General features: G+C 52.6%; 1 protein-coding gene across 2 annotated transcripts in view; it reads left to right on the forward strand.

Moving 5' to 3' along the window:
* STK32C (serine/threonine kinase 32C) overlaps positions 1–19,134 on the forward strand; it is a 68,488-nt gene extending 49,354 nt beyond the window's left edge. The window contains exons 3-12 of one of the 2 annotated variants that reach the window (XM_062496341.1): positions 11,701–11,852; positions 13,779–13,952; positions 14,431–14,468; positions 15,109–15,198; positions 15,771–15,874; positions 15,966–16,082; positions 17,008–17,133; positions 17,266–17,397; positions 18,058–18,125; positions 19,011–19,134. In XM_062496341.1, coding sequence (XP_062352325.1) covers positions 11,701–11,852; positions 13,779–13,952; positions 14,431–14,468; positions 15,109–15,198; positions 15,771–15,874; positions 15,966–16,082; positions 17,008–17,133; positions 17,266–17,397; positions 18,058–18,125; positions 19,011–19,134 — 1,125 coding nt within the window. Of the gene's footprint in view, positions 1–11,700; positions 11,853–13,778; positions 13,953–14,430; positions 14,469–15,108; positions 15,199–15,770; positions 15,875–15,965; positions 16,083–17,007; positions 17,134–17,265; positions 17,398–17,915; positions 17,935–18,057; positions 18,130–19,010 lie in introns of those variants that run through there. The other variant, XM_062496342.1, reaches the window with a different exon arrangement.
* Positions 19,135–24,354: the final 5,220 nt, after the last annotated feature.

Here is a 24,354-nt window from a genome sequence, read left to right on the forward strand (position 1 = left end):
AATTGTTCAGTCCAGAGGGCATCACTCAGCTGCCCACACTGTTGTTTTCAGCTGTTCAGTAACTGAGGTTTGGTATCTCAGAGATTGCTTTCGTTTCAGTCTCACTTACAGTTTCCATATTCTCAAATCTTTTTCCAGGCAGTCATATTTATATAAGGTATTCCTGTTTCATCTTCCCCATCAAGGAAATCCTCGTGGCACCTGCTCTGTCCGTGTGTGCTGATGTGTCTCTGTGCTCAACACCACTCCCAGCCCTGGGGAACAGGGCAGTGGAGAAAGGAAATGAAGGGAAAGGTCAGGCTGCTTAGGCTGTCACTGTCACTGAGAAGACAGCCAGGAAATCCAGAACAAGTTTGTGAGCAGCGTGGGTATCAGGGGGTGATTTTTGGTGGGTTTGGGTTCCTTCTCCCTGTGATGGTGGTGCCAAGGCCAGGGTGAGGGGTGAAGAGCCCTAAGGTGCAACCCAGCAAGGGTCACCTGCTGAAAAGGATTTATTTATTTACATAAGTAAATCATTATTTATGTAATGATACGGAGCAGAGCAAATTCATGTCTGTTTCAATAGTTCCATACAATTAAAATACCGGGAGTGAAGATGTTGACACATTCTAAATTTAGTGCTTTCCATTTTTATACCAACTGGCCATTTTGTTCTCTGAAATGAAACTGTAACAGGATCACTTTGAGAATTGCAAATTGGCTTTTCTTATTTTTTCTGAGTACTATTTTATTCTTACTGACCCATCCCATTTGGGATAGACTGTATTTTACCTGTATGATCAGGGATTCTGCCTCCCTTCGGAAAACACTCTGGACTGTTAAGTCCATGAGATTTTTTTAAAGAAAGAAGAGCATGGAAAGAAACCATGTTTATTGAACAGAAGCCTTTTGTGTCTCTGCTTTCCACCCTCACCTCCGTTTACTTGCTATTTATGTCCACAATCCGTCGAGATTCCTTCTGTTCCTGTCGTTCTCTCGAGGAGTTGCAGTAAGATTGTTGTGCCATATTATTACTTTTGATCTAAAAATTGTTTTTAAAAGTAAGTGCCAAAAATTATACTCAGTAAAGGGCAATGCAGAATGGAACGCTTATCTGTTCATGTACAGCAAGTGGTGCAGTTGCACCAAACCACGCTGAGGGTTACCCACCCCACCCTGTTCTCCCTGGCTGCCAGCTGGGTGAGTGCTGTGTGCCAGGATGGACACAGGAGCTTCAGCCAGTCCTGCCCGTGGCGGCATTGTGCCCCTGAGTGCCCCTCACAGGGGTCTGGGCAGCTGCTGCATCCTCGGGGGCTCAGCTCAGCTCAGCTCAGCTCTGCTCTGCAACTGGGTTTTAGCCCCTGCTGCTGTCTTTGGGCTTGTCAGAGAGGGTGAGGTGGTTTGCCAGAGCAGCTGTGGCTGCCCCTGGATCCCTGGTGGTGCCCAAGGCCAGGTTGGACATTGGGGCTGGAGCACCTGGGACAGTGGGAGGTGTCCCTGCCGTGGCTGGGCTGGCACTGGGTGGGATTTGGGGTCCCTCCAACCCAAACCATTCTGTCATTCTGCCATTCTGTCGTTCTGTCATTCTGCCACTCTGAGATTTTCAGGGTGTTCCTGGGCAGAGGAGTCCCATCCCTGGAAACATGGAGAAATAGAAAGCCCATTTGTTTTCTTGGTAACTCGAGGTAATTAAGTGCTGTCTGATAGACAGGTTTGAGAAGCTCGTGAAGGCTCCTTGGGGAAGGCAGCCCTGCAGTGACAGTGACTGCTGGGGCTTGGCCAGCTGCAATGACAGAAGGAGAGCAGGCAGGGGGAGCAGGGTCTGTGTGTCCAGCACACCCCAGCCCCTGTGCCCTGACTCTGGCAGGGTCCCCGTCTCCCCAGCTGCAGAGCTGCTCTGCCAGGGCTGATCCCTGGTGGCAAACACGGCTCAGTGGAGCAAGCCTCTGCCAAGGGAAAACCAAGCACTTGATTCCTCCCGAGGCTTTTGCACTGTGGAACACCCAAAAAAAGCATCCCCTGGTTTCTTGGCTGAAAAGAAAGACCTGAGTTTATTTCCTTCGGCACAGAGGGGAAGCTCTGGTGCCTGGGAGTGCGTTGTGGCTCCAGCACAAACCAGGACTTTGGGGCCACCTGGGTCTCGACGCCAGTGCCCGTCAGGGCTGGCTCACAATGGGTGATGAGGCTTTTCAAAATAGCACAACGAGTGTTCTTGCCTTAGGGTCAGGGAACTTCAGCATCAATTTGTGTTCAGAGATTAAATAAGGCCCTCCAATCTTCTTTGGAAGTAATTAGATTTCTTTCTGTTCCCAATAACTGTCAAATACGTAGCTAAAGAAAATAATTTTGCCTCTTTAATCAGCCTATCACAGAATGTAGTCATGGCCATAGGGAGAGAGAGCTCCAAATATTAGATATAACTGAAAATGTGTGTCGCCCACAGGAAAACATTGCACACTTTATCCAGACAATGCTCGTTAGCTGTGGCTGTGCATGGGGCTCCAGGTCCCCATGGGAATGTGTGGAGTGCTGCTGAGCTGGAGGAGATGGTGGATCCAGGTCTGGATCCATCCAAAAGGCAGAAAGATGGGTCACAGTGTCTTCAGGGATCTCTGCAGGTTGGTCTGACTTTTCATCATTCTACTTTAATTATTGAAAAAGAGAAGCGCAGCAGAGATCTCCGAGCATGTGATTAAAGGCAGGCAGAAATGGAGATGCTTAGCAGCCTTTCTGTAGGCAGGGTGACAGCTCCAGAACCATCTCCTGGGCTCTCCTCCTCCTGCTGTCCCCACGGTGCGAGCACAGCCCCTGTCCCCTGGGAGCCTCCCCAGGGACAGCAAACCCACACCGTGCCCACCAGAGATGTGCTCAGGGCTGGGGCCAAAGGATCATCCCAAATGCCCACATTTTTGTGTTAACCCTGAGTGAAGACACCAGCTTTGGAGTGTCTGCCTGGTGATGAGGCCAGCGTGCCGGGGGAGAGGTAGAGAGCCAGGAAAAGTAAAAACACAGGAAAACACTCCTCTTTCCTTTTTGTTTTTCAGTGTTCTCTGCTGTCACTTCTTCAGTTTCTCCTTGTTTATTTGGATTAGTGTCTCTCCTGAGGAAAATAAATCTACATGTTTTGGAGCTTCAATTCAAATAATCCCCCATATCCAAACTCAATTACAGAAACATCTGCTTAATGTCTGATGGGACCTTATTTTCTCAGCATGACATTACAGGGAAATGCTTACTCTGAACCACCTTAAATTGCATTAAATCACAGGATTCCGACTCTGTAGATAACATTCTGCAGCCCCCTTCCATGATTCCTTGCAGGGAAATTAGGAAATGTTCCCTGATAACAACTGGATGGCCCCAGCCCTGTTTGCAGGGTACCCATGAGGAGAGATTTCCCTGACACAGTTTCAGTGTGCTGGCTGTCCCATCGGTGTGAGCAAGACAGAGTAAGGCTCATTCTGGAAATGAAAAACAACAGGAAACATGGACAAGCTGAGCTTTGCTAGGTTTTGAGCCAGTCCAGCTGCACTTGCCCTGTGGTTTGGTCTGCCAGCACACTGTGCTGGGCACAGCAGAGGGAATACAGATCCACAGGGGATACAGATCCACAGAGAATTACAGATCCACAGGGAATACCGATCCACAGGGGATACAGATCCACAGGGGATTACAGATCCACAGGGGATACAGATCCACAGGGGATTACAGATCCACAGGGGATTACAGATCCACAGGGGATTACAGATCCACAGGAGATACAGATCCACAGGGGATACAGATCCACAGGGGATTACAGATCCACAGGGAATACCAATCCACAGGGGATACAGATCCACAGGGGATTACAGATCCACAGGGGATACAGATCCACAGGGGATTACAGATCCACAGGGGATACAGATCCACAGGGGATACAGATCCACAGGGGATTACAGATCCACAGGGAATACCGATCCACAGGGGATACAGATCCACAGAGAATTACAGATCCACAGGGAATACCGATCCACAGGGGATACAGATCCACAGGGGATTACAGATCCACAGGGGATACAGATCCACAGGGAATAGAGATCCACAGGGGATACAGATCCACAGGGGATTACAGATCCACAGGGGATTACAGGTCCACAGGGGATTACAGATCCACAGGGGATACAGATCCAGAGGGGATACAGATCCACAGGGGATTACAGGTCCACAGGGGATACAGATCCACAGGGGATTACAGATCCACAGGGGATACAGATCCACAGGGGATTACAGATCCACAGGGGATTACAGATCCACAGGGGATACAGATCCACAGGAGATACAGATCCACAGGGGATACAGATCCAGAGGGGATACAGATCCACAGGGGATACAGATCCAGAGGGGATACAGATCCACAGGGGATTACAGGTCCACAGGGGATGCAGGTCCACAGGGGTCTCCTGAGCCTCAGGGGGTCTGGGGGTCTGCACAGAAGCACAGGAACACATTCTTAGGACTCCAGAATGAAGCTGTGGCTGCCCCTGGATCCCTGGCAGTGCCCAAGGCCAGGTTGGACATTGGGGTTGGAGCACCTGGGACAGTGGGAGGTGTCCCTGCCATGTAGGGCTGGGATGGGATGAGCTTTAAGGTCCCTCCCAACCCAGACCAGTCTGGGGTTCTGCAATCCTCTGGTACACAGCACACTGAAGTGCTGTTGGGAACAGCAGGTGTTATTTTGGGTCAGAAGACTTTTTTGGCTCTAGCACAAACAACTGAGAAAGAGATTTTTTTATGGAAGTGTTGACACGACCTGGAAACACCAACAGGCTTGCTGTGAATAAAAGTTTCATCAGCTGCTGTTACAACTTGGCTGCAGCAAACAGCAGTGCTGCATAAAAGGGATTTTAATGATTTATGGTGTTCTGACAAATGAGTCCATCAATCTTGTGGTAAAGCACAGCTTTTCAGCAGGGAAACACTAAAGTTGTAAGGCTCCATGAAAAAATATCTTAAGGAGTGAAATGTGGCAAGGTGTCTGGGAAAAGAAACAAAATCATCACTTAAGGATGTGAAGGCAGATTTGTCGAGTTGATAACCTTGTACTCAGAGCATGGCTCCTGAGGGTCACACTTGTTTGGCTACCACTGCAACTTTAGAGGTTTAAATGGGATTTGGGCAGGACTTGTTCCCTGGCAGGGTGGGCAGGCCCTGGGATGGAATTCCCAGATTTGCTGTGGCTGCCCCTGGATCCCTGGCGGTGCCCAAGGCCAGGTGGGACATTGGGGTTGGAGCACCTGGGACAGTGGGAGGTGTCCCTGCCGTGGCAGGGCTGGGATAGCTGGGATTTGGGGTCTCTTCCCATCCCAACCCTTCTGTGATTCTGTGAGCTGGATGGAAAGGCTGAGGAGTGCTGTTGGCACAGCCAGCTGCCCTCACACGTTGGTGTCCCCTGGGCTGGGTCATTGGCACATGGAAAGGTGGGGTGGGAATGGCAGAGATGTACTGGTCCTACACACAGATCTTTGTGTGCTGGAGAGAATGGCTGGGAGGAACTCTGCCAGGGACACTGCACTCTGAGCTGCTCCCAGGACAAAGTGCTGCTCAAACCAGCTGCACAGTCGGGCAGTGAAGGGTTTGGATTGATCCAGAGTAAGTTTTTTTTCCCGGATCAGTTACAGCTCTGTGTCCTCGCTGGGCGCGGGGCAAGTGTCACTGTCACAGGCAGGCTGGGTGCAGCTGCAGCCCCGGGCCAGCACTTGGTGCCTCTGCTCCCTCTGGGTGTTACTGGACCCTTGCCCACTAAGGGTGGGTCTGAAAGGATCTGCCGTGCCCAGAGCTCCCTCCCAGGACCAGCCCGGAGGGGATGGAGAGGGGCTGCACAGGCTCCTGTGGGTGCTGGCATCCTTCAGTGCTTCCAGCCCGTGCTCATGGCCCTGAGCTCGGGATCAGCACTGGGCAGGGGGGGCCACTCGAGGAAGCAGCAGCATCTTTGAGGGGCTGTGTGCCCCTTCTGGGCCTGCTCCTGTGGGTGCTGCTCCTGGGGGACCTGGGGGAGATGCTTCCAGCACAGCTTCATCCGATATTCAGTGGCTCATGTGCTTAATGAGCCCCTGATACTGAATTATGGCACTGCATATACATCTGAGAGGCAGCTTTGGGCTTTGTTCTCTTGGCTATGCCTGAAAAACAATTTGATTAGCTGATTTTATCCTTAATATTTGTGAGGATTGCAGAACAAATTATCATGGACTTTTTGATTACCAGTATTACACAGATGCTAATTGCCAGGGAAGGGCTGTATTTTAATTGTCAACAGCACCATCATAATATGGGATGGATACAAAGATGCATTTGAATGCCAGGGGAAGTAGTTCTGCATCCTGTGCAGCTGTGGCCATTTCCAGAACACAGCGATCCCTGTTTGCTGCTTTCCTGATAGCAGCTGAGAGTTTAAATGATTTGATTTTTTTAAAATATAGATAATTTGCAAGATTTTGCCTGCAGTTCTTGGTACAAGAGCAAAGCAGAAGGTCCTGGAGTTGTGCTGGTGACAGGGATTTCCCTCCAGCCACTTTCTAAAGGATGAAAACTCTGGGAAAAGTGAACGATGTCTTGGTGTAAGAGCTGAGCCATTCAGGAGAACTTGGCTAAAGGAGATGAACTTGTTAGAAGTCAATATTGAGGTTATCCTTTCAGCAGTGCACAGGTGCAGTAAAACCCTTCTCACCTGCTTTAGTCTTTGCTCAGCGAGCTCAGGAAACCAGCGCACACAACTGTCCATCCTGTCCTTGCCCTTGCAGTCTACCCCCAAAGTAAAATTTAGTGTTCAAAAATGAAATCAGTTGTCAAAAAAGCTTGAGCTGTTTCTACATCACGCTAAGTGCCTTCTCACTGCTTCTGGTCCTTCGGAATGAAAGACTCAGTTCTTCCTAAGAACTCCCATTTCCCCAACCCCTGAGGCTGCTGCCACGCTTCCCCCACAGCAGAGACTTCTTTCCCCACGCAGTCCCCAAGCCTGCTGATGTTTCTGGGTGCCATGGGCAATTTAATGTTAGTGCTCTGCATTTCAAATTTCAGCCTTTCTGGTAAATGGCAGTTCCAAAGATACTGGGGAAAACAGGGAGAGATAAATACAGAGCAGAAGCTGGAGGAGAAATCAATACATGTGGGCAAGGTGCAACCACTGCAAACAAGCATTTTAATAAACTAGAGCAGTGTCTGGCCATGGTCCAGAACTGGGTGGGATTAAGGTGTTTGATGTAGGTGTGGAGTGTTGTCTGAGCCTTGACTCTGTTCTGAAAACAGAAAGAGTGAAATCCAGGTTTGTACACTGAAGTGTCCCCGTGGCTCTGAGCCACAGCCAGCAGTCTGTGTGTGGAAGGATTACAGGCATTGGTCTCATCTTACACAGCAGGAGCCAAAGAAGGAGAAATTCAAGAAGGAAACCCGCTGCTCCCCAAAACAGATCCCTGAGTCAGCTGTGTGTCTGTGCAGAGCTGTGACGGTGACATCCCTCAGGGGGTCACAGTGCCTTCACTTTGGGTGACCTCTGCATATGCAGGAGGAAACAATGGCTTTGTGCAGCCCAGGTGGAGCAATCCCCACGATTTACCTGCTGCATGGACCCTGCCCAGAATGCAGCCACTGGCTTTGTTTGAGCCCAGGAATCTGTGCTGTCCTTGTGTAACAAGCCAAAGTCAGGGCATGCCATCAGATGATCGGGTGAGCTCTCATCTGACTGGGGATTTCAGCCTTCAGAATCAGCAGGGCAAAAAGTTCCTGGATTTGTAGAGGAGAAATCCACACTGCCGCTTGAGGCAGTGCCAGGCTGGGAAGTGCCAGGGTTCAGATGAGCTGGGGTGACAGGACACATGTCACTGTGACAGGACAGATGTTGTCACAGTGACAGTGTAGGTATCACTGTGACAGTGCAGGTGTTGTCACTGTGACAGTGCGGATGTTGTCACTGTGACAGTGTGGGTGTTGTCACTGTGACAGTGTGGGTATCACTGTGACAGTGCGGGTGTTGTCACTGTGACAGTGCGGATGTTGTCACTGTGACAGTGTGGGTGTTGTCACTGTGACAGTGTGGGTATCACTGTGACAGTGTGGGTGTTGTCACTGTGACAGTGTGGGTGTTGTCACTGTGACAATGTGGGTGTTATCACTGTGACAGGGTAGGTATCACTGTGACAGTGCAGGTGTTATCACTGTGACAGTGTAGATATCACTGTGACAGTGCAGGTGTTGTCACTGTGACAGTGTGGGTGTTGTCACTGTGACAGTTCAGGTGTTGTCACTGTGACAGTGCAGATGTTGTCACTGTGACAGTTCGGGTGTTGTCACTGTGACAGTGTGGGTGTTATCACTGTGACAGTGTAGATATCACTGTGACAGTTTGGGTGTTGTCACTGTGACAGTGTGGGTGTTATCACTGTAACAGTGTAGGTATCACTGTGACAGTGCAGGTGTTGTCACTGTGACAGTGCGGATGTTGTCACTGTCTCTGCCCCTGTCACTGACACCTGCCCCTGTCCTTGCTGCAGTCACGGGTGGCAGCCCCAGCCTTCCCTGTGGGATATGCAGCTGTCCACAGCCCCCCTGGCAGCGGGGAGTGCTGGGGTATCTGGGGCTCTGGGAATTGCTCACTGGGGTGTCTGGGGCTCTGGGAATTGCTCACTGGGGTGTCTGGGGCTCTGGGAATTGCTCACTGGGGTATCTGGGGCTCTGGGAATTGCTCACTGGGGTGTCTGGGGCTCTGGGAATTGCTCACTGGGGTATCTGGGGCTCTGGGAATTGCTCACTGGGGTGTCTGGGGCTCTGGGAATTGCTCACTGGGGTATCTGGGGCTCCAGGAAAGCTTTTTGTGCTATGTCTTGTCAATGCAGTGTCTCCTGTCAATGCAGTGCCAGCTGCTGCCTGCCTTCTGCCTCCCAGGGCTGGCTGCGTTCCACTCCTTCTCCTAATGGCTGTGTTTAAGCACCAAACATTCCCTTTGTGTGGCTGCATTGTGCACAATGAGGACAGAGTAATTTCTGCTTCTTGCCTTGCTCCGCATTGTAGACTTGCCTGAAAATGGATTAATTTAAAAAGTGCACTCGACTTGTGACCAAATAGATGTTTTTTCCTTCCCCAGGAATGGATGCATGAACAGAGAAACACAAAAAGAAAAAAGATATGTCTCGTGTCACTGCCATTTTGGGGGACACAAACACATTGATGCATTTCTGTAAGCAGGGGCTCCTCAGCAATGGTCACTGCCTGTGACAGGGGCACCGAGGGGCTGAGCCCAGCCAAGGCAGCTCCAGTGTTGGTTTGACTGGAGTTAGAGCCCGACCAAGAGAGTTGTGATGTGAGCAGGACCAGAGAGCACCACACCAGTACCAGAGCATCACACCAAGAGCAGTGTGATGTGAGCAGTGAGTGATGTGATGTGAGCAGTGCTGTGACAGTGCTGTGAGCAGTGCTGTGAGCAGTGAGTGATGTCAGCAGTGAGTGATGTGATGTCAGCAGTGCTGTGACAGCGCTGTGAGCAGTGAGTGATGTCAGCAGTGAGTGATGTGATGCCAGCAGTGCTGTGACAGCGCTGTGAGCAGTGAGTGATGTCAGCAGTGAGTGATGTGATGTCAGCAGTGCTGTGACAGCGCTGTGAGCAGTGAGTGATGTCAGCAGTGAGTGATGTCAGCAGTGAGTGATGTGATGCCAGCAGTGCTGTGAGCAGTGCTGTGACAGTGATGTGAACAGTGCAGTGGCGGTGGTGCAGACACAGTGCCCTGCCCCATCCACTGTCTATCGGCTCTGGGGCTCACTGCGCCCTCGGGCAGCCCCACGGGCTCAGCTGCAGGAAGGGCCTCTCTCTCCACTGACATCCACATTCCCCCAGAAATCAGAGAACAAACATTTCCCGAGTGCCCGGAACTGGTGCTGCTGTGGGTGGAGGTGATGCTGTTCCATTGCAGAAAACTGTTTATCATAAGTACAGAGTACATGAAATTTTCATTATTTTCTCATTTACTATGCTGGGCTCCCATTTTCACTGTGGAGAAACAAGAGACAAATGACATCAGAATAGCATGCAATACTCATTAAGGTACAGCGAGTCACAACCTAAAAAATAAATCACCTAGAAATTAATGAGCTTCCGGAAATAATGTGGAATAAACTGACATCAGGAGAGAATGTTGCTCAGTGCCTTGATGGCTGTTACCCAGAGGACTGTTTTCAGAGTAGTTTTACAGCAATGACCATGCTTTAAAGGAAATTTTTTAGGGCTTTGCTGCTCGAAGGATTTATCAAATAAAACGTTATTTTTTGCCTGGTTTATTGAACATACAAACAATTCAGCCTGCTCTAGGCAGGGGCTGGATCCTGCTGGTGGTGTGCGTTGTGGTTTTTATTATTATTAAGCGTGCATGAAGAAGGTTTTCCCTTCTGTTTTGTGCCGTGAACGGTCCCGGGCAGCTGGAGTTGATGGGCTCTGCTCGCCCGTCGTGGCCACCGGAGGGGTCCAGGCACAGGGAAGGAGCTCAGGTCACTCTGCCCACGACGTGCCCTTAACGTGAGCTCTGAGGTGTGCATAGAGTTATGGTAAAAGCTGATTTTCATCTCCCACCGTAACTGTAACGACGGTAGAAAACAACCCCGGTAACTCGTGTGCATCGCTAACTGGGGGCTTTATCAGGCTAACGATAACCAGCCATTATTTTGTCACCTCCTCGCGGCAGCGCGTCCTTGATGATATTACACCGAGCACCATTAGCACTCGCTAATGGTAATTAATGGCAGCGTTTAGAGCTCGGAGCGCTCGCGGTTCCCACCTGTGTGCGCTTCCATGGCTCCGCAGGAATTCCTGGGCCCCGGCTCCGCTGGAATTCCTGTCCCGGCTCCCGCACGAATTCCTGTCCCGGCTCCGCTCGGTGCCAGCGGGACCCGCTCTCTGCCCGGCAGGGGCCGAAGTGCCCAGGGAACCCACGCAGCCCATCCTAATTACCGCCATGGCTGCTAATTAACAGAGGGCAGACATAATTGTACAGATGTAGACATGCCGTTAGTCCATTTAAAAGTAGTTACCGTGATAGGTAATTAGCCCTTTTGCGAAGCAGGCGCCTCGGTAATTAAGGTGTCATTAGCGGAGCGGAGGGAGGCGCCCAGGGCCAGCCCAGCGGGCTCCGGGCACGGTCCCGGGTGTCCCTCAGGGCCGGCTGCTTGTTGGAATAAATTTGCATTTTAGTCGCTTTCTGCCGGCCCAAAGGGATCATTTTCCTCTTCCAGAGCACAGAGATGTGCGGGGCTGGAGGAGCTGGATGGGAAGGAATGCCGTGCTTTGCATCCAGGCACAGCGAGCCCAAAGGTCTCGCGCGGCTCCCAGCACAATTGTTGGAGAAGCTGTCCCGTGGGAAAGCTCTCCGGAGCCGGCACCGTGCCCTGGAGGCAGCTGCGGGGTCCCAGGGCCGGTGGGCTGGAACAAAGGCCGGGCGCTCCCCAGCCGGGTACGGGGAGCAGGGATGCTGCTGTCCATAGTGCCGAGTGTCAGCCTGGGGATCGGGGATCAGGCATCAGGGATCAGGGGTCAAGGATCGAGGATTGGAGATCAGGGATTGAGGATTGGGGATCAGGGTCAGGGGTCAAGGGTCAGGGATCAGAGATTAGGGATGTCTGAGGCACTGAGCAGAGAAGGTCTCGGCTCCCGTGGCAGCAGATGAGGCTGTGGAACCGTTCCTGAGTGTTTTCTCCTCCCCCCAGGTGTGCATCGTGCAGAAGAGGGACACGGAGAAGATGTACGCCATGAAGTACATGAACAAGCAGCAGTGCATCGAGAGGGACGAGGTGCGCAACGTGTTCAGGGAGCTGGAGATCCTGCAGGAGATCGAGCACGTGTTCCTGGTGAACCTGTGGTGAGCAGCTCCCCCCATGCCCGCAGAGCACACCTGGTAATGCCAAGGGCTCTCCCAACCTTTCCAGCAGCACATCACTACAAATAGTGACATTTCCAATTGCTCGATAGCGACTTCACCGTGTGTGCACCAGCAGAAATATCCTCGCTTCTGAGCAGCGTTTTAGGGTCTAATTTAAAAAAAAAACCTGCTCTTAAATCAGGTTGAAATCTAACAAGTAGCTTGAGTCAGCAGCGCCTGTGAGATGTGTCCTGTCCAGGCAGTGCCAGTACCAAAGGCTGCAGTCTGTCCCGGCCCTACACCCACATCGACCCCTGAGGCCACCAGCATCCCTCCCTGTGCTTTGCACCATGCTCACTGGCCAAATCAAACACGTTCCTTTGGAGCTCAGACACATCTTTGCCAAATTTTGCAGGAGAACCTGATTTACAGTTTTAGAAAATAGAGCATTATATCCCAGGGCCGTTGGTCAGTTTGGGGTGAGCCCTAGGCAGAGGCTTTGGGACCCACTGTTCCAGGTGTTCTGTCCCTTCCTGGCCTTCCTGCCCTGGAGGGGTCCCCTCCCACTCCAGCAGTGCTGATGTGTGCCAGGCTGGCGGGGAGGGGGAGACTTCTAAAAGTTGAGGAAGTTTTATACCCAAAGTGATGGAAATGGGTGACGCGTCACATTTATTTTATTGTTCCGCTGCTCCAGAATAGCCAATTGAGTTAATATTGATATTTTTCAGTTTTTTAACAAACACAAATGTTTTTCCCAACAAGAAATGAGAGAAGTTCTGGAGAGAATTTGCTCTCATAGCAAACCCATTCGGCTCATAGTTTGAGAATAAACCTACATTTAAGATGGGAGCAGAAGTGAGTGATTCATAAGTATTATACAATCCCACATACTCTTTGCTTGGAGCTGCAGTCACCAAATATAACAATGAGCCTTGTTTTGGTGTATCCCCACTGCTGTCAGTCTCCCGTGGGACCCACGGCAGATTTAGAGAGGCGGTTTACTCCACAGTAAATATAAACCTCTTCTTCTGGTTTATCTGGTTAAATTAGCAGTTATGTTTTCCAATTCATCTTCAAGATAGGCTGAGATAATTTAAGTGGGTTTTATGAGATTTTTTGCTGTTGAGAATGTGAAGTTTCTGTGAAGTGTGTGGCTGGCAGAGCCTGAGCTCTGTGCTGGTGGGCTGATGTGGCACAGCTGCTCAGGGACAGTGAGGGGTGAGCAGGGGGACATTACTTGGGATACCCATCTCTTCAAGGAAAGCACTGCTTAGTGTAGGGATTGATTTTAAAAATGAGTGTGCATCTTGAGCTGGACTTGCATGATTGTGAATGTGCAAGCAGCAAAGCTTCATCTTCAGCTTTGGGCCCATCCCTGCAAAGACCTGGAGGGGCTGGAGCATGTCCAGGATAGGGAATGGAGCTGGGAAGGGACTGGAGCCCCAGGAGGGCCTAAGGGAGCTGGGAAGGGGCTGGAGAATTCCTGAGGGAGCTGGGAAGGAGCTCAGATGGAGAAAAGGAGGCTCAGGGGGGGACCTGACAGGAGGGGACAGCCGGGGGGATTTGGGATCTGCTGCAGGGAACAGGGACAGGAGCAGAGGGAGCGGCCTCAGGCTGAGCCAGGGGAGCTCAGGGTGGATATTTGGGAAAATTTTCCATCCAGAAGGGCTGCCCAGGGCAGTGCTGAGTCCCCATCCCTGGAGGGATCTCAAAGCCCTGTGGATGTGGCACTTGGGGACATGGGGCAGGGGTGGCCTGGGCAGTGCTGGGAATGGTTGGACTCGCTGGTCCGAGAGAGCTTTTCCTGAGCAAACGATTCTGGGTGGGGCTGTGTGCAGCTCTCCCAGGAGCTGTGTGATTGGGAAAGGGAAAAAGCCTGGCTGGGTTTGTGATCCCCCTGAGGCTCAGCTGCTCCCTGTGCTGCAGGTATTCCTTCCAGGACGAGGAGGACATGTTCATGGTGGTGGACCTGCTCCTGGGAGGGGACCTGCGCTACCACCTGCAGCAGAACGTTCAGTTCACCGAGGAAACAGTGAAGCTGTACATCTGTGAGATGGCCCTGGCCTTGGACTACCTGCGGAGCCAGCACATCATCCACAGGTACCCCCAGGGCTCTGCTGCCAGGGGCCTGCCTTTCTGGGGTCCTTGCCTTTCTGGGGTCCTTGCCTTTCTGGGGTCCTTGCCTTTCTGGGGTCCCTGCCCTGCTGCCTTGGGGAGGCTCGTGCTGTCTATGCTGGTCCTCCCCTCACCACTCAGAGGGAGTCTGATGCTTCACTGGGGGGAGCGGAACATTTCAGGGCAGGTGTTAAAGCCATCCAGGGCTTCACAGAAATATCCCCAGTATTGTTATTCCTTTTCCTTGGGAATGAGGCCTGAATAAGCCTAATGCTTCCAGTTTTCCACCAGGTTGCCCAGGAAAACCATTTTTCTAGTCCATCAATAAGGGGCTTGCCTCCTGTTAGAAGATTTTTATTTGTTCCTAATTTTTGATAGATAAACAATTGCAGGATTTTTGTCATTGAGTCTCATCCCTGGTCTGACTGAGATTCCATCTGCTGTAATCTTCCTTCTTTTCCAGAGATGTAAAACCAGACAACATCCTCCTCGATGAGCAAGGTAGGATCACTCTGTTCCTCTTGGTTTGCTCACTCATTCCTTCCAGGGACAGATTCTTTACAGTCCTGGGTGCTAGGCATCTTTTCACCTGGGGAAAGAGTGGGAAGAGCAGCTCTGCTTTTACTGGATCATGTTTGGCTGAACATCCCTGTGCTTTTTGAAGTGGGGAGGATGACCCAGCTGTGAGCCAGCGTGCTGTGCTCAGCACAGAGTGCCAGCCCTACTTCAGCCCTGGGAATCTGGGGTCATTGCTGCAATGGCTTGGAACACCCATGTCTAGTGGAAGCTCCATGGCAGGAGCTTGGAACAAGATGATCCCTAAGTCCCTTTCATCCCAAACATTCTGTGGTTCTATGATAGTGTTTCCTTGGTGTCTTTTGGCCAGTGCTGAAGGGTTCCTGGCCAGCTCCAAGTAGGATTTAAAATCAAGACCCAAAGCTCCCAGCTTTTTTCACCTGGCCAGCCCAAATCCTGGGAAACCTTTGGGGTCTCTTATGGCCATTCCATGGGATCCGACCCTGACCTGCCCGTGTCTGTGCTCCCCTGTCTGAGGGCAGAAGCTTATGAAACAAATGTGTTCTGACTCTGCATTGCCACTGCACTGCCACTAATTCCTTCTTAAAATGTGTCTTTATTTAAGGTCATGCCCATTTAACAGATTTTAATATTGCAACAATCATTAGGGACGGTGAAAGAGCGACAGCATTGGCTGGGACCAAGCCATACATGGGTAAGAGACAACGGCTGCTCTCACGTTGTGGGTGCTCAGCACACGCTGCCCACGGGGCCCTGCCTGGGCCAGGGGCATCCAGGTCATTTAGGAATTGGTGCTCGTGCCCAAGTCGTTCAGCAGAGCCTAAATTGTTTGAGAAGTGGAGCTCCCAGTGTGAAGGCATTGTGCTTGGCATTTCACCCCATTGCATCCTGTCCAGTCCTGCCTTCCATCCCACCTTGCCCTCCCCATCCCATCCAGCCTCCTCCTCCTGCCCTCCCCATCCCCTCCTGCCCTCCCTCTCTGGCTCCAGCCTTGCCCTTGGTGTCTCTCAGGACCCGTGCTTGTGCTGTGCTGTGTTGGGAGGGCTGTCCCTGCAGGTGGCAGTTGCAGCTCCCAGTGAGGGCAGGCTCAGGGCAGGCTCAGGGCAGGCTCAGGGCAGGCTCAGGGCAGGCTCAGGCTGCTGCTGCTCCCCTGCCTCACACAGCCTCCCCTCGGGCAGAAAAGTCACCGTGAATGTTGTGCTCTGACATGAAATACGGAACAGAGAACCACAAATAACCTGCTGCATGTTATCCCTTTCTGCTCAGCCCCGGAGATCTTCCACTCCTTCCTGAGCGGCGGCACGGGCTATTCCTTCGAGGTGGACTGGTGGTCCCTGGGCATCATGGCCTACGAGCTGCTGCGGGGCTGGGTAGGGCTCTGGCCATCCCTGCCCCCGGACCGTGAGCTCTGGCCGAGCCAGGGGGAGAGAGCACTCCTCACCTGTGTGCTCTTGTCCCCAGAGGCCCTACGACATCCACTCCAACAACCCCGTGGAGTCCCTGGTGCAGCTCTTCAGCACCGTCAGCGTCCAGTACTCCTCAGCCTGGTCCAAGGAGATGGTCGGGCTGCTGAGGAAGGTGGGTGATCCTTCTGGGGTCCTGTGGGGTGGAGCTGGGTGAACTCTTGGATGAATTGTCCTTTTGGGGTGGAGTTGGGTGAATTGTTGGATGAGTTGTCCTTCTGGGGTGGAACTGGGTGAATTGTTGGATGAATTGTCCTTCTGGAGTGGGTTTGGGTTGGATGGCAATAGGCAGGAGTAGCTGGAAAATTATAAGCAAATTAATAAACAATGAATCTTAATAGGAATAGTAATAATATACAAAAGACAGGCTGGGAGAGGCAGGGATGTTAAGCCTTGCTAAGGGAAGGCTCCAGGGAGACCTTAAAGCCTCTTCCAGTGCCTAAAGGGGCTCCAGGAGAAGCTGGAAAGGGCCTTGGGACAAGGGCTGGAGGGACAGTGGACAAGGAATGGCTCTGTGGAATGCTCTGCTGCTTTCCTCACGCTGCTGCTGGAGAAAGCTGGGATGTGTTGGGACACCCGGTTTAGCTCTGGCTTGCTTGAGAACTCTGGAAAGCAGCTGGTGAGTTCGCTGTGGGAAAGATACAGCCGGTGCCGGCAGTAAGTGCCTCTGGTAGAGTTAATGTTGGGTGGGTGATTTGCATAATTAGGCTCAGTTTAATAATGAGCGGCGTTGCTGGCAGAGGCGCATTCGCGGGATTGCATTGCCATCTGCTGGGCAGCCGGGCTCCCCGGGAATCCAGCCTCTCACCAGGGATGTGCCAGCAGCTGGGACAGAAGCCCCGTGTCCCCCCAGAGCGCTGGGTACCTGCAGAACACTTTCCCAGGTGCTTTTCCTGCAGCGTTCCCTGTTTCCCACAGCAGAAGGGCTCCTTGGCGTGGCGGATCCGCTGCAGCTGGCCAGGCGGGCTGCTGGCTGCCTCCTCCTCCGGCAGGAATGCTCTTCTCTCCAGCGCTTTATCACCAATGCTTTCCCTCCCCAGCTGCTGACAGTGAACCCTGAGCATCGCTTCTCGTGCCTGGCCCACATCCAGGCCTCGGCTCACCTGTCAGGTGTGGTCTGGAGCGACGTGAGCGAGAAGCGTGTGGAGCCGGGCTTCGTCCCCAACGTGAGTGACCCGTGTCCCCAGCCCCAGGGGCTGCTCCTCAGGCTGGAGGAGCTGCTGTGAGAGCAGAGGTTTCCTGAGGGGCAGTGCTCTGTGAGCCTGTGCCGTGCCTGAGTGGTGTGTGTGTCCTGGCAGAAGGGCCGCCTGCACTGCGACCCCACCTTCGAGCTGGAGGAGATGATCCTCGAGTCAAGGCCCCTGCACAAGAAGAAGAAGAGGCTCGCGAAGAACAAGTCAAGGGATAACAGCAAAGACAGCTCCCAGTCTGTATGTGCTGCCCGGGGTAACATCCAGCTGGGGAAAGGCTGGGTTTGGGGGGTATTGCAGCTCTTACTGCCACACTGCGGGTTTATTTTGATGAAAACAAACACGTTTTCAATAACCACGTGCTCCTCTTATGGAAGTCTGGCCAAATGAAAACAAACACGTTTTCAGTAACCACGTGCTCCTCTTATGGAAGTCTGGCCAGACTTTCCTAGTAGTGGGTACTTGGGAAAGGGAGATGAGCAGCAGAGCTCTGGGCAGCCTGGTGTGCTCAGCCTCTGTCCCTGCACAGCCCCAGCTCTGGGCACGAGGCAGCAGCTCCCCGTGTGCCTTTGCAGGGATTCCCACTCGTGGGCTGTGTGCTGGGCTCTCCCCACGCTGGCCGTGCTTCCTTTGGGCTGACAGTACTCCCAGAATGCAGGATACATGCATTATGTTTATGTCAGGAGCAGCGTGATCTGTGCTTTATGGAAAACTGCTGCCGTGGATGGCACAAGCCCCTGGTGAAAGCCACATGGCAGCCAGCCCTGCTGCCTCCAGGTGTTGGGCTGAGGCTCAGGGGGGCTTCGGGGGGCTCCTGCACAGCTGGGAGTGCTGGGGGGCTGCAGGCAGCCAGGAGATGCAAATGGGGCTGCTTATGCATGTTTTGTTTTTCTTCAATAGGAAAATGACTATCTCCAGGAATGCCTTGAAGCTATCCAGCAGGACTTTGTCATCTTCAACAGAGAGAAGTGAGTGTGTGGGCTGCTTTTTTTAAGGAAAAATAGTCCTTTTTCTGACTTCCCTTAGGAATCAGTGCCAGTGGCTGACAGCCAGGAGCACCTTGTTGCTGGCTTAGCCCCAGGTGGCTGGTGTCAGCAGACGTTCAGGTGTATGGAAAATGGTTCTGGCCACAAGGGGAGGCAAGAACACGGTTTATTAGCTGCCATTAAATAAAATACATTGTAGAGAGACTTCTGGGACTTAATGTGTGTGTGACACTGCCTCCATTCCTCCGTGCTACCTCCTCAACCCATCCTGCTTTTAGCAGGTGATGTTTTGGGAAATGAAGGTGAGGAAGGTTGGACTCAGTGACTGGGGAGGCCTTTAACACATAGAATAGATTCTCAGGATGATTAAGGTTGGAAAAGTCCTTGGTGGAAATAAGCAGGCAGTGAAAGTGCTGGATTGAAGTCACTGCTTCCCCAGGGTTGGGGCTGTTTGGTCCATGGGCAGGCTCTGCAGAGGAGGGGGTGCCAGGAGCTTGGCTGGGATGTGGCAGGGGTCTGGGGGTGCCAGGAGCCTGGCTGGGCTGTGGGCACTCATGGCAGGGGTCTGGGGGTGCCAGGAGCCTGGCTGGGTTGTGGGCACTCGTGGCAGGGGTCTGGCTGGGCTGTGGAAGGGGTCTGGGGGTGGGCTGAAGCCTTGCAGGCTGTTTTGGGGCGTTTCAGAGCAGGTCAGTGTGGTTTGCTGGGCTCTGTCATGACCTGTCTGTGAGCTCTGGGGGGACTCCTCATTCTCCGTGGCTCTGCTGTGGGCACCTCTGGAGCAGTGAGTGGGCACCAGAGCACCCTGGCCACTCCTGGGGTGTTTGCTGGGGGGGCAGCTGTGTGACTCCTGCTTCCTCCTCTCCACAGGCTGAAGAAGGGCCAAGAGCAGCCGAGCGAGTCCGTGTCTGCCTCCGAGACCCCCGACGAGGCCGAGGCAGAGGCTGAGCCCCTGCACATGTGCAGTTCTGTGTGCTCCTCGGGCAGCAGCTAGGCCGGGGCCAGGCCACCTGCCCTCACCTGCCTCAGGTGTGCTGAGCACCTGAGCCTGCCTGGACAGCGCCGGCAACTGCCCCTGATAGCTGGGACCATCCAGAGCTCCCCAGGACTGCCCCTGAGAGCTGGGACCATCCAGAGCTCCCCAGGACTGCCCCTGAGAGCTGGGACCATCCAGAGCTCCCCAGGACTGCCCCTGAGAGCTGGAACCATCCAGAGCTCCCCAGGACTGCCCCTGAGAGCTGGGACCATCCAGAGCTCCCCAGGACTGCCCCTGAGAGCTGGGACCATCCAGAGCTCCCCAGGACTGCCCCAGCGAGCTGGGACCATCCAGAGCTCCCCAGGACTGCCCTCCAGTCTTGGAGCACCAGCCCAGCACCATGCCTGCCTGCTGGGGGAAGATGGGGCCTATGCAATGTGTCAGGGGAGGAGATCAAGTGATTTAGTCTCTGTTTTCATGTCAGAATCCTGATCTGCACATTTTTAATGCAGTGAGAGGGCAGGGAAAGGAGCCATGTCCTTGGGTCCCATGGGGAGAAATGAGGGGCAGGGAGGAAGGCCAGGGAGGTGCTGTGAGTTTGGTTTTGACATTCCCTGCTCACAAATGCTGCTCTGAGGATGGATAATCCCTGTGCACACACAGAGCCTCTGCGGCACCAGCTCCTGGGAGCCTCCAGTGCTCAGATCCTGCAACACAAGGATGTCCCAGGCACCTCCTTGTCCTGTGTCACCTTTCCCCATTGAAGGCAAATAAATGTTTTTTTGTGCTCTCCATGGATTCTTCAGGGGCTGGATAATGGTTCAATGTGTATTTGAGTTCCAGTACGCGTTTACAATATTTTCTTCCTTGCTGTGGCAGCTGCAGGCAGTGAGGAGCTGTGGGATGGGTGGCAAGGTCTGGCTCCATGTGCCCAGGTTTGGAGGACACAGTTGATCACAGGCTGAGGTTTTGTTGGAGGCAGAGTGGGTGGCCTTGCAAGGCTGCTTGGGTATGAAAGACAGGAATATTGTAATCACCCTTTGATTTACTTTATTTTCAGTGTAAAGTACAAGTACTGTATATAATTTGCCAATACCTGTCTTAACTTCTTAATAACACAGGAAATCTCCCCTTGCTCCAGCTGTGGGTGTTGCCTTCCTTGTTGCAGGCACCTTCACTATATGAGTTGTTTAAGCTGCTGCAGAGTGGTTTGTGGTTGCTGGGGCTGAACCCGAGCCCTGTGGTGCCCCAGGTGTGTGGTGGCACCCCAGTCACCACCCCAGCATCAGCAGGTGTTTGCTGCCAGACACTGGGAGCTGCGGTGTTTGCCTCCTTACTGGGCATTCCTAAGGCAGAAATGGATGGGAGATGGTCTGAACAGATCAGATTCTGTCAGGAGCAGTTTTGTTGTTTCCATGAGTCAACCAGAAAGGCAGAATGGTACAAAATGATCTTTCACAGCAAAGACAGGGCACGTGTGTCTCCCCCAGTTTGGAAAAGGGACAAGTGATGGGAAAGAGCTCAGTGTTACTGTCATTGTCAGAACCCCTGTGGAGGGTTTCAGGGCTCTAGGGCCTCCTGTTCCCCACTCTGGACCCCTCTTGAGACCCCACTGCTGTGTCCCTGGAACGAGCCAGTGCCAGCTGAGCCAGTGCCAGCTGAGCCCAGCTCACTCCTTAGGCCCTACACACCTTTGTGGCTCCTGCCAGGGCGTCCCATGTCCAGCTGCTCCCATCCACAGAGGAGTTCTGGGGGTTTGATCCTCTCTCCTCCCTGTGCTGCTCCCGTGGGTGCTCCTGTCCCTGGCTGCTGGCACAGGCTGGGCTGGGCATGGGGACAATGGTCTGGGGATGTGGCAGGGCTGTGGTGCCCGTGGTGGTGCCACTGTTCTGGCTGAGCCCTGGCTGCTGCTGCTGAGCAAACCTCACAGTGCCAGAGCCCTGGTCCCACACCCCAGCTTGGAAGGTGCCACTGACAGGTCTGGGCTACACCTCCACTACAGCCAGAACACAGGAATTTTCTGTACATAAATATTTAAATACCTGTATTTTTTTGTATGACAGATTTATACAGTGTGTGCCATTATCTGCTGTGAAAAGTCTACAGCACCTATAAATTATTCTCCTTTAATCACTTGCCATGAGATTGTTTTCTTATCTCTGTTGTGTTAAGAAGTTTTGCAAAGTTGCATATTTTTAAGTGTTGGCATTGAATTCCACAGCCTTCACTGGGATTTTTGTACAGAAGACAAATGCCAGGTCAGGTCCTGATGTTTCTTCTGTTGCCAATTCTCTATTACTCCAGAGCTTGCCAAAAAGAGTCTAAGAGTAATAAAATAATAGCAGAAATACCGGTTATATAGACTTGACCCTGGACAGTGCTGAAATCCTGCTGCCTTGGGAGGGTATTTTTAAAAATTATTTCAGTGCAGATACATGTATATATATCTTTGTATTTTATGTTAATACATTCCTGTAATTTTCTTGCATGGCAGTTTTACCACATCACAGAATATTTAAGTTATGACAAGGTTGTGTTTTTGCAGATACTGTTGGAAGGCATTGCACACGTGGAGTAATAAATGTGTATTTTTAACATTGCCAAGGATTTGGTGTCATTTCCAAGGTATTGAACTGTAGATGCATGAAAGCATGGAAGCATCCAGATGCTGCAATTCTGGAACCCAGCTGGAATCTGGGCTGGTGGGACACTCGCAGCTACCACAGAGCTGGGTGGGATGGGAGCTATGGGACCACTGCCATGAAAGGCCTCAGGAACAGGCACTGAAAGGGGAACAGCTGGATCCAGGTGTTTCCATGTCCCCTTTCAGTGTTGGTGATTCCGTAGGGTATGGATTATGTGATTCCATAGGGTATGGATTATGTGATTCCATAGGTCCATCCCCAAGGAGCACTGCTGTCCTCAGGGAACTGAGGGGTCCATCCCAAAGAACACTGCTGTCCCCAGGGAACTGAGGGGTCCATCCCAATGAACACTGCTGTCCCCAGGGAACTGAGGGGTCCATCCCAAAGAACACTGCTGTGCCTCAGAGAACTGAGGGGTCCATCCCCAAGGAGCACTGCTGTGCCTCAGGGAACTGAGGGGTCCATCCCAAAGAACACTGCTGTGCCTCAGGGAACTGAGGGGTCCATCCCCAAGGAGCACTGCTGTGCCTCAGGGAACTGAGGGGTCCATCCCAAAGAACACTGCTGTGCCTCAGGGAACTGAGGGGTCCATCCCCAAGGAGCACTGCTGTGCCTCAGGGAACTGAGGGGTCCATCCCAAAGAACACTGCTGTGCCTCAGGGAACTGAGGGGTCCATCCCCAAGGAGCACTGCTGTGCCTCAGGGAACTGAGGGGTCCATCCCAAAGAACACTGCTGTGCCTCAGGGAACTGAGGGGTCCATCCCAAAGAACACTGCTGTCCCCAGGGAACTGAGGGGTTCATCCCCACTCCAGGCACAAGTGTGGGGACCTGGGGCTCCTCCACCATGGCTCTGGTGCTGCAGAGCCAGGGATGAGCCTCAGCCAAGGGCACAGAGCATCTCCCTGGTGTCCCTGACCCAGAGCCTCCAGGAAAGCTGTCCAAAGGAATTAGGGCCAGTGAGCGTGTGGGGCCATGGGGGAGGTGTTTCCGGCAGGCTCTGGCTCCATCAGCCGGCGGCTGCTCAGCCTCTCCTGGCACTGGGAGAGCTGCAGAGATGCTGCTGGCTCTGATCCTGCGCTGGGAGGAGGCTGGGGCAGCTGTGCTGGCTCCGACAGCTCCCTGGCACAGGGAATAAATAAATGCAAACCTTCCCTCCATAAGGGAAGGGCTGGCAGGGTTGGAGCCTTGGGCTGGCACAGAGGGTGGAGGGACCTGAACTGGGTGGTGGGAGAGGGACCAGGGTCTCTGCTGGGTCCTCACTGGCCCAGGGGCCCTGGCACGAGCCAGGCCAGCTGTGGGAAAAGGGACATTCCCAGCACAGGCAGCTCAGAACTCCCTTTGCTAAGTGTTTGCAGCTGGGGATGTCGGGGTGTCCCTGTCACCCCATGGACATTGGGGTGGTGGGGAGGTCACTGCCATCAGACTGTGACTTCTCTCTTTCCCATTCCTTATGGATTTCCTGCTGCTGTAATTTAAGCTCAATTCAGGAAGAAAAGAGATCATAGAATCATAAACAGTTTGGGTTGGAAGGGACCTTAAAGCTCATCTCATTCCACCCCCTGCCATACCAAGGACACCTTCCACTAGATGTTAACTGCCTTGGTGCAATTTCAGGGAAAATCAGAAAATCAACAAAAGAAATTATGTTACAATTAAATATAAAACATCCAAACAAATACATTCCCATATGCTTAATGCAGAAATTACTGCAGCATTAAGCTGTGAAATGTAGGTCACATCAGATAATAAATAAATAAATAAAAACCAGCAAAAAATTAAATCCCTCCCTGGTTTACATTTGTGGGTTGATTCCTAATTCATGGATTCGTGTATCTAGGCCTGCCATATGTGTGATTCCAGCTCCCAGTCACAAACCAGATCCCTGCTCCTGCTGCCACAAGCCCTGCTCACTTCCTTGTGCCTGGCTCAGACAAAGCTGCAGACCCTCGGCAGTGCCCAAGGGAAATCAGTGTCTCACAGACATGTCGTGACACCTCAGATGTGGGCTCACCTGCAAACCAGGGGCAGGTGGCTGCAGGGCCCCGAGCAGCTGAGGAGGAGGAGGGTGGGACTCTGCCCACACCCTGCATGATGAGCCTCTCCCCCCTCCAAGGGGAGCACAGCAAGGTCAGGGTGGGATGGTACAAACCTCACCCAGAAAAACTCAAAGGAAGAAAACACCAAGATGGACTCGGGTGGATCAACCACTTCCATCATTTCATGGTTTCCAACCAAGTTTATTCCAAGCAAGGAGCAGACAGGAACGGAAAGCTATTCCTGGAGGTACATGCATGGCTCTACTGCCAGAGGTTCACTCTATGTACACACCTCTCAATATAATAACTGGGCGAGAATAGTCTTCATAAAAAAGTGTGCTGCATGCACCTGGCCTCCAAACCTGCCCTGCTATTGGTTACTAGACTCACACTCAACTCTTGAGAAACTGTATAAATAATCTTTAAAAACCAAGGCTGACAGCAGGACACTGGCCCATGGCCTGGCTGGGTCCTGGAGAGCCAGCACCACTGGCCCGGACACAGGGCTGCACCTCCCCTGAGCTGTGACTGCCCAGGGACACACGGTCTGGGGAT

The sequence above is a fragment of the Cinclus cinclus genome, chromosome 7, assembly GCF_963662255.1.
Source record: "Cinclus cinclus chromosome 7, bCinCin1.1, whole genome shotgun sequence".
Taxonomy (NCBI): Eukaryota; Metazoa; Chordata; class Aves; order Passeriformes; family Cinclidae; genus Cinclus; species Cinclus cinclus.